The following is a 10,548-nucleotide window of genomic DNA, read 5'->3' as shown; positions in this document are numbered from 1 at the left end:
CCCTGGCTGAACACTCTTCTCTTTGGCTTCCTGGGTTCCACCCCTTCCTCCTGCTCTTCCGGCCTGCTACTCTGTGCTACGCCCGTGCTTACCTTGCTCCAGAAGACCTGGTCCCTCTCTGTAGGGTAACAAGGGAACGTGTTCAGTGCAGATCAGTGAGTAAGCATCATCTATAAAATAAGAATAATAGAATTCTTAGAGTTGTGGACTTTATACTATTAAAAAATAATAACAGCTGCCATTTATTAGGCCCTTACTATGTGCCATTATGGTCCCATGTGTTCATGTAATTCTCCCCCAAAATCCCCAAGAGGTAAGTTTTATTCTTGTGCCTATTTTCAAATAAGGAAACTGAGGCACAGAGCAATAAAATGAAACCATGCCTGTATTGTGTGCTTAGCACAGAGCCTGATTGAGGATAAAGCCAATCAAGGAAAACATAGGGGTGGTCTCTCAATTAACAAGAGTCTAAGGAGGGAATGTATGGGATGAGAGACCAGAGAGCTGGTTCCAAAGACAGCAGTGACCATCCAACTCTGAGCAAGATCAAGATGCAGGCTGGCCTCAACTTGGATTCCATTTGGGGAAAAAATAGGTCCTGAGAACAAAAGAGTAAGGCCATGATGTGTGGGAAAAAACAGTTGCAGCAACCAGAAAGCCAGGGGTCTCATCCTAGCTCTGTCATTAGCCCTCTGTATAACCAACCACAAAGAAGTACTTCCTTCTCTGAGTCTCAGCCAACCCATTTGTACAGAAAGGGGAGAGGTGAACTAGAATTATGACTCTCCAACTCAAATGCCTTTGAGAGGTTATGTGGGTAAAGAGTCAGTGTTGGAAAGGTGGGGACTGGTAAATGGGTGAATGTTTTGCCTAAAGTTATTTATATTCTTTAAAAGCTCTGCTGGCCAAATAAAATGATCTACTGGCCAGATTCAGCTGCTGGGAAAGTGCAATCTTTGGTCTAGATAACCTTAGGGGCCCTTTCTGTTCTGAACAGTCCAGGGCTCATCTTGTCACTCCATGCCTGCTTTATGTTCAGTTTGTCCTTCTCTTCCTCTCTTCCTACACTGTGATGTTTCTGCAGGTTCTGCCTCTGGAGAACAATATGAAGGACCCTCGCCGCTTCCCAGCCATCCTCAATTTGGGAATGTCCATCATCATCATCCTGTACATCATCATAGGTGCTCTGGGGTACCTGAAATTTGGAGATGATATCCAGGCCAGCATAACCCTCAACCTGCCCAACTGCTGGTACCTATGTGGGCTCTCAGGCAGAGGGATTCTGGGCTTGGTGGGAGCATGCAGGTCACTTCTTCCTCCATTCTGCAGATGGAAAACTGAGGTCTAGAGAGCCTACACAGAGAGAAGCAGTTGTCACTGGGCCTCTGGGCTCCAGGTTCTTCCCCTGACAATAGCACCCCAAGCTGAGTTAGGCCTTGATATGTTATTGTGGAGAAGGGCATGATTTGAGAAGACAGAGAAGTAGAGGTTCTTGGTCATTTGAAATGAAAGAAGGGAAGGACACTGGGCAAGAGTTGGAGGCAGAGAGTAGATGGTGGTAACACTTCCAACTACATGTAGTGAGGCTGCATTACCCAGTCTTGCTTGCCTATGGTGCCTATGGTGCACATCCCCTGAGTCGGAGTAGCTCAGATGAAAATAAAGAAATAAAAAATAATCTAGAAAGACCATTGGAATCTGTAAGAGTTTTATGCTCAACTGTGCCAAATTCATGCATCAAATAGCTGACACAGACTTCAACAGTGCCATATTTAAATAGACATGTGAGTCCATATTTCACTGTGGAGCCTTCTCTCCCATCCTGGGGCATGTAATTAATTACAGGATGCCTCATTTTCTTATGAGGACAGTCACCTGGAGGCCTAATTTGCATAAATGGAGTCCCTTCCCCAAGTTAAAAAATGTCATTCATCAAGCATTTACTGTATGCCAATTATATACAGATGTCATTCTAGACAGAGTGTGGAGGGACGCTGATGTGAGTATACTACATTTTGTAGCTTCAACACCTTCACCAGCTTGTGACCCAGTAGGAATGGGAGAGCGGTGGATAGTATATGGACAAAAAAATCAAAAGTTACTATGAAGTCAATTCCAATTCATGGTGACTCCATAAGTGTCAGAGGAGAACTGTGCTCCATAGGGTTTTCAATGGGCTGATTTTTCAGAAGTAGATTGCCAGGCCTGAGGCACCTTTGGCACCTTTGGCTGGAATCAAACCACTAACCTTTCCATTAGCAGCTGAGCATGTTAACCATTTGCACCACCCAGGGACTCAGCATATCTACCCCAACTATAATATCCAAACCAAAACCAAACTCACTGCTGTCGAGTTGGTCCTGACTCATAGCGACCCTTCCTTGAGTTTCTGAGGTGGTATCTCTACAGAAGTAGATTGCCCAATCTTCTTTCTGAGGAGATGCTGGTGGGTTTGAACTGCCAGCCTTCTGGTTCACAGTCAAATGCCTTAGGCACTACAATATAGAACAGAAAAATAAGCTCTCTAGAGTAGCAAACAGGCCTTGGGGATTTCTGAGGGGAAAAAAAAAAAAATATATATATATATATATATATATATATATATATATATATCCAATGGGACAGTAAAGACAGATTATATGAGAAAGCGAGTCCCTGGGTAATGCAAATGGTTAGTGTGTTCAGCTGCTCACTGAAAGATTAGTGGATCAAGTCTATCCAAAGGTACCTCAGAAGAAAGGCCTGGCAATCTACTTCTGAAAAATGATCCATTTTAAACCCTGTGGAACACAGTTCTACTCTGACACACCTGGCATTGCTATGAGTCAGAGTTGACTTAATGGCAACTGGTGGTTATATATGAAAAAGGTTGCACGTATCAGGCTTTAGCCCTCCTGGGTCCTCATCCTACTTGCACTACCTAGTAGCTTGTGGTCATGATTTACTTAACATCTCTGAGCCTCAGTTTCCTCATCTCTAAAGCAGAGTTGTCATAAGGATTATGTTGGCAACATCTAAAAGTATTTGACATGTGGTGGGCCCTGCTCAAAAGACATTGATTTTCAAACAATGGGTGGGGTTTGGATAGATGGAAATGGAGTAGAGAGGGCATTCCAGGCAGTAGGACAAGTAAGCAAAAAACACAAATGTGCAATTTGTCCTTTCTAAGGAACGGTGTAACATTCCCCAACACACATACATAGTTTTATTAAACAGAGAGGATGCATTCACCTCATTCATGAACTAAAGGAAATAGGTCTTATCTCATTAGGTCAAAAAAAGCTTGATAAAACTCAACATCCCTTGAACCCTCACACTCTCCCTGGCCCCAGCTTGAGGCCTACAAGAAACCCTCTGTCTCTCCTTTTACCCCCATCTCCCCCCACACCCTAAAAGGATTTGGGATTCTTCAGTTCTCTTTCTCAACCAGGTAGAAGCATTTGCCAGGGGCCTGTTAAGTGCCAAGAGCTTTGGAGATCCAAATAATTCTTCAGGACTGATAGAATCTTAAAGATCCTGGTTTTTAGCCTTAGCCACTTATTACCTCCCCAGGCAAGGTACCTCACCTGAGTTTCTCTTTCCTAAAGTCTAAATTGAACATCAAATGATAGTTGTGTCACAGCACAGAACTGCTCCATTGGGTTGACTTGCCTGTAATCTTTAGCAAAGCAGATCACCAGGCCTTTCTTCCACAGAGAAGCTGGGTAGGTTCTAACTGACAACCTTTAAGTTAGTAGTGAAGTGAGTTTCAACAAAAATCCAAATAAGAGGCTCTGGTGGTATAGTGATTAAGGCATTTGGCTATTAACCAAAAGGCTGGTGGATCAAACCCACCAGCTGCTCTGCAGAAGAAAGATGGGTCACTCTGCTTCCAAGAAGATTTACAGCCCTGGAAACCCAAAACGGTTGCTATGAGTGCAAATTGTTTACACCCCCCAGGGACCTATGGAGTACATACGAGATCACCATGAGTCAGAATTTACTCAATGGTAATGGGTTCATTATTTGTGGGAGTTTTTTGTTTTGTTTTGTTTTAACTTTTATGCACATCCACACCCAAGATTATTTTTATTTTATTTAGAGACGACTCTTTCAACTATTTCTATTTGAATCCACAATGCTTCACTCTATTTTCACTGCATGCTCTGATGTGAGTCCCTCTTAACTCTTAGGAGGTCACTGACCATCATTTTCAGACAGAAAATCAGAGGCACAGCAATTGTCCCAAGGTCAGAGGTCAGTGCTTCAAGGAGGCCCAGCATCAGAGCACAGTAGCCTTAGAAAGCATCACTCTGCTTTGTCCTGCAGGTTGTACCAGTCAGTCAAGCTCTTCTATATCATTGGCATCATGTGCAGCTACTCTCTGCAGTTCTACGTCCCTGCAGAAATCATCATCCCCTTCGTCCTGTCCCGAGTATCAAAGCGCTGGGCACTGGTTCTAGACTTGTCCATCCGCCTCATCATGGTCTGCTTGACATGTAAGTAGAAGCAATGTTTCATTTGCTCTTTTTCTGGGAGCCATCAGAAATCAGGCAGATGGTAGAGAACAGACATGAGAACCAGCATTTAGTGAGCATTTACTCTGTTTCAGGCATGGTATTAAGATTTCATAGGAATTAATGCATAGAAACCTCAGGGACAACCCATTCTTAGACAGATTAGTCAGATTTATAAGCACTCAGCTTGAGGAAGTTGATAGACTCGTAATCATAATGATAAGAACTCACATTTATTGAACTGTATGCTGCAATGATAATACAATGGCTGCAATCATGGGCTCAAGCATAGCAAGGATTGTGAGGATGGCACAGGACTGGGCAGCATTTCATTCTGTCGTACACAGGGTTTATATGAGTCAGAGCCAACTTGACAGCACTTACTAATAACAAATAACAACTGTGTGCCTGGCACTGTGCTAAGCTCTTTCTATTTCACATTCATAGTATTCTATTCAGTCCTCACAGGAACTCTTATGACATAAAACTATTATAAACCCAACTTTACAAATATGAGGCATTGGTGATTCAGTGGTAGAATTCTCACCTTCCATGTGGGAAACCGAAGTTCAAATCCCAGCCAATGCACCTCATGCACAGCTACTATCAGTCTATCATTGGATGGGTCTGTCATTGCTATGATGTTGAACAGGTTTCAGCACCATTCCCAAACTAAGACAGACTAGGCAGAAAGGCCTGGTGATCTAGTTCTGAAAATCAGCCAATGAAAACCCTATGGTCATAATGGCTCAAACTGTAACACATCCTGAGGCTCATGATCATGGCACAGGACCAGGCAGAGTTTTGTTCCATTGTGCATGGAGTCATCATCAATCTGGAACTGACCTGAAGGCAGCTAAAAACAACAATTTAACCAATGAGGAAACTGAAGCAGGAAATGATGAAGTAATTGGTGAGGATATATCAGAGGTAGCATCTGAACCCAAACTATCTAACTCCAGAGCCAGTGTCTTCACTTCCAGTAAAGAGGTTAAAACTAAGTGGTCAATGAGTCTGATATGGCAACAGATGTGTTTTGTTTGGCCCTTATAATGTTTTATAAATTTGGGCCAACGTTAAAAATTTGGGTGATCTTATATACATATCTAAATTTTTAATGTTCCTTGGGAAAAAAGAAAAGGATTTGGTGAGTGTAGGGCCACCTTCCTCATTGACAGTAACCAGCTGGAGATCCTTGCTCTCCTTGCTTACTTTTGGCCTCAGCTGGCCCCTTTCATCCCATTCATAGCCCTCCTCCAGGCCCCCGGCCCCATAGATGAGAGCACCCCTGTCTACAAGTATTGTTTTTGTTGTTAGGTGCCATCGAGTCAGTCCCAACTTATAGCAACAATATGTATAGCAGGTATCTTAACAGAGGCCAAAGGAGATGATAAAAATCCTGTTTAGTATGCAGTAGTCCAGCTGTCCCTAAGGCACGCTCTTTCTCTCTCTATTTTTTTTTTTTTTTTTTTTGGTGAACCAAAGATACATCATGTCTACGTATACAATTTAGTGGCATTGATTACATTCTTCAAGTTGTATTACCATCCTTACTACCCTTTTTCAAATTATGCCACCACCATTAGCTTAAATTCACTGTCCCTTAAGTTTCCCATCCAACATTTCAAGTTGCCATTGTCAATTTCACATAGATAATTCTTTAAAAGGGCACAATGCTCAAAGCAGATCTATATCACTAATTAAGATAAACTATTTTTTGGTTCCTACACTCATCTGTCACTTTGTCATACTGTGGTGGCTTGTGTGTTGCTGTGAAGCTGGAGGCTATGCCACAGGTATTTCAAATACTAGCAGGGTCACCCACTGTAGACAGGTTTCAGCAGAGCTTCCAGACTAAGACTGACTCAGAAGAAGAAAGGGGCCATACACTTCTCAAAGAATTAGCCAGTGAAAACCTTATTAATAGCAGTGAAAAACTGTTTGATATAACACTAGAAAACTTTATGAATATCCCTGAAACATTGTCTGATATGGTGCCAGAAGATGAGCCCCTGAGGTCAGAGGGCACTTAAAATACAACAGGGGAAGAGCTACCTCTTCAAAGTACAGTTGACCTTAACAACGTAGATGGAGTAAAAATTTGGGCACCTCCATTAGCTGATGTGACATGATTCAAAATGGGAAGAAACAGCCGAAAACATTCATTAATAATCAGAAAATGGAATGTATGAAGTAGGCATGTAGGAAAATGAGAAGTCATCAAAAATGAAATTGAACAAATAAAGATCAATATCCTAGGTGTTAGTGAGCTGAAATGGACTGGTTTTGGCCATTATGAATCAGACAATCATATGATCTACTATACCTGGAATGACAAATTGAAGAGGAATGGAGTGGCATTCATCATCACAAAGAATGTTTCAAGATCTATCCTGATGTACAATGCTATCAGGGATGGGACAATATCAAGATGCTTACAAGGAAGACCAGTTAATACTATTATTATTCAAATTTATGCACCAACCACAAGAACCAAAGATGAGGAAGTTGAAGATTTCTGCCAACTTTTGTAGTCTGAAACTAACCAAACATGCAATCAAGTTGTGTGGATTATTACTGATGAATGAAATGTGAAAGTTGGAAACAAAGAAGAATCATCAGTAGTGGGAAAACATGGCATGGGTGATGGAAGTAATGCTCGAGATTGCATGATAGCATTTTGTAGGACCAATGACTTATTCATTGCAAATTCCTTTTTCCAACAACATAAATGGACTTCTCCAGAAGAAGTACACAGGAATCAGATGCTCTACATCTGTGGCAAGAGACAATGGAGAAGCTCAATGTCTTCAGCCAAAACAAGGCCAGGGGCTGATTGTGGAACATACCATCAATTGCTCATCTGTAAGTTCAAGTTGAAGTTGAAGACAATTGAAACAAGTCCAGGAGAGCTAAAATATGACCTTGATTATATCCCACCTGAATTTAGAGATCATCTGAAGAATAGATTTGGCATGTTGAACACCAATAACCAAAACCAGATGAATTGTGGGATGACATCAAGAACATCATACATGAAGAAAGCAAAAGGTCATTAAAAAGACAGGAAAGGAAGAAAAGATCAAAATGGATGTCAGAAGAGACTCTGAAACATGTTCTTGATTGGAGAGTAGCTAATGTAAATGGAAGAAATGGCAAGATCAAAGAGCTGAACAGATTTCAAAGAGCAGCTCAAGAAAACAAAGTCAATTACTATAATGAAATGTGCAAAGACCTGGAGTTAGAAAACCAAAGGGAAAAAACATGCTCTGCATTTCTCAAGCTGAAAGAAATGAAGAAAAAATTCAAGCCTCAAGTTGCAATACTGAAAGATTCTATGAGCAAAATATTGAATGATGCAGGAAACATCAAAAGAAGATGTAAGGAATACACAGTCACTGTACAAAAAAAAAATTGGTCGATGTTCATCTATTTCAGGAAGTGTCATGTGATCAAGAACCAGTGGTACTGAAGGAAGAAGCTGAAGCTACACTGAAGGAATTGGCAAAAAACAAGGGTCAAGAAATTGACAAAATATCCATTGAGCTTTTTCAACAAGTGTATGCCACGCTCCAGGCACTTACTTCTCTATGCCAAGAAATTTGGATGACTGCTACCTGCCAACTGACTGAAAGAGATCCATATTTGTACCCCTTTTAAAGAAAGAAAGGTAATCCAACAGAATGTGGAAATTATAGAACCATATCATTAATATCACACACAAGTAAAATTCTACTGAAGAGAATTCAAAAATGGTTGTAGCAGTATATTGACAGGGAGCTTCCAGGAATGCAAGCTGCATTCAGAAGAGGACATGGGATGAGGGATATTATTGCTGATGTCAAATAGATCTTGACTGAAAGTGAAGAATATCAGAAAGATATTTGTGTTTTATTGAGTATGCAAAGGCATTTGACTGTGTGAATCATAACAAATTATGGATAGCATTCAGAAGAATGGGAATTCCCAAACACTTAATGGTGCTCATGAGGAACCTGTACATAGACCAGGAGACTGTTGTTTGAACAGAACAAAAGGATACTGCATAGCCTAAAATCAGTAAGGGAGTGTGTCAGGGTTGTATCCTTTCACTATACTTATTCAATCTGTGTGCTGAGCAAATAATCTGAGAAGCTAGACTATATGAAGAAGAGCATGCCATTAGGATTGGTAGGAGACTCATTAACAACCTGCAATATGCAGGGGACACAGTCTTTCTTGCTGAAACTGAAGATGATTTGAAGCATTTATAGATGAAGATTAAAGAGTACAGTCTGCAGTATGGATTACCTCAACATAAAGAAAATGAAAATCCTCACAACTGGACCAATAAACAGGATGACAATAAGTGGGGAAAAGATTGAAGTTGTCAAAGATTTCATATTACTTGATTCCACAATCCACACCAATGGAAGCAGCAGTCAAGACATCAGACGACGTATTGCACTGGGCAGATATGCTGCAAAAGACCTCTTTAACGTGCTGAAGAGCAAAGATTTCTATTTAAAGATTAACGTGTGCCTAACCCAAGCCATGGTATTTTCAATAGCCTTATGCATGTGAAAGCTGGACAACAAATAAGGAAGACCAAAGAAGAGTTGATGATTTTGAGTTGTGGTGTTGGTGAAGAATACTGTAAGAACAACGGACTGCCAGAAGAATGAACAAATCTGTCCTGGAAGAAGTGCAGCTGCAATACTCCTTTGAAGTGAGAATGGCCAGATTTCATCTCACCTACTTTGGTCATGTTGTCAGAAAGAACTGTTTCCTGGAGATGGAGATCATGCTTGGTAAAATGAAGAGTCAGCAAAAAGGGGGAACATCTTCAATGTGATGGATTAACACAGTGGCTGCAATGATGTGCTCAGGCATAGCAAGGATTGTGAGGCTGGAGCAGTACCCAACAGTGTTTCATTCCGTTGTATATAGAGTTACTATGAATCAGAAATGACTCAATGGCACCCAACAACAAAAACAATTTTTTGGTTCAAAGAAGACTTCAGGAGATATTTTTGTTTTAAGGTTTAAAGTTTAAGTATTATCTCAGGCAATAGTTTCAGGGCTTGCCCAGCCTCAATGGCTCCAGAAAGTCTAGATTCTATTGAGAATTTGAAATTCTGTTCTGCATATTTCCCCCCTTGTGATCAGGATTCTTCTATAGAATTTTTGATCGCAACATTCAGTAATGGTGGCTGGGCACCATCCAGTTCTTGTCTCATGGCAAAGGAGGCAGCTGTTCATGGAAGGAACCAACATTCATTTGATTTCCTCCTTCATTTCTAGGCTCTCCTTCTTCCTCTGTTGCTCAGGTGAATGCAGACCAATTATTGTACCTTGAATGGCCTTGAGACCCCAGTCACTACCTAACAAAGTAGGAGATAGAAGAACATAAGTACTAAGAAACCATGTTAGGTCAATTAATTGTAATGTCCCTCAAAACCATGACACTAAACTTCCAAACCAAGAAAACAAATCCCATGAGGTGTTTGTTCCTAAGGCTCTTTTTAACAGTGATTCTAAGACTCTCCCACCAGGAAAATTTTTGATTCTTGCCTACTAGACCAGCCCATAGCATTCACTAGACACAAAATTTCTTCCTTTAGAGTGGTTAGTCCCCAATGTGCTTTAGGAGATTCCAGAGAGATTAAGGAATTTCTCCCAAATCATGACGATAACAATTTCTTAATATATAATATACTATTGTCTCAATCAGTATGTATGAGAAAATACATAAATACAAGTAATAATAACAAGTAATAAAACAAATAACAAGTAATAAAAATACAAGTAAATACAAGTAATAATAAAGATAACTTTTTTGAGTGCTTTACATCAATTAGCTAGTTTAATACTCCAACACCATATATGATATGAATCATAATCTCTACAGAGATAAATATCAATTATCCCCATTTTGCAGAGGTGGAAACATGCTGAGACTTGGTCAAGATTTGCCCAACCCACGTGGAAGGGGATCTATGTAGGAGATCCTTGATAGAGAGGGAGAACAATGTAGAACAAAACTCAAAATCATTTGGAGAAAAAAAAAGGG

The 10,548-nt window shown here is 40.6% G+C and overlaps 1 protein-coding gene across 1 annotated transcript in view; it reads left to right on the top strand.

Moving 5' to 3' along the window:
* SLC36A2 (solute carrier family 36 member 2) overlaps positions 1 to 10,548 on the top strand; it is a 71,383-nt gene that overhangs the window by 56,283 nt on the left and 4,552 nt on the right. The window contains exons 8-9 of the mRNA XM_007943638.1: positions 1,085 to 1,251; positions 4,309 to 4,478. Coding sequence (XP_007941829.1) covers positions 1,085 to 1,251; positions 4,309 to 4,478 — 337 coding nt within the window. The remainder of the gene's footprint in view (positions 1 to 1,084; positions 1,252 to 4,308; positions 4,479 to 10,548) is intronic.

Source organism: Orycteropus afer, unplaced genomic scaffold, assembly GCF_000298275.1.
Source record: "Orycteropus afer afer isolate SDZICR_OR568_19922 unplaced genomic scaffold, OryAfe1.0 scaffold00110, whole genome shotgun sequence".
NCBI lineage: Eukaryota > Metazoa > Chordata > Mammalia > Tubulidentata > Orycteropodidae > Orycteropus > Orycteropus afer.
Note: the sequence above shows the minus strand (reverse complement) of the source record. Positions and strands in the feature narration are given on the sequence as shown.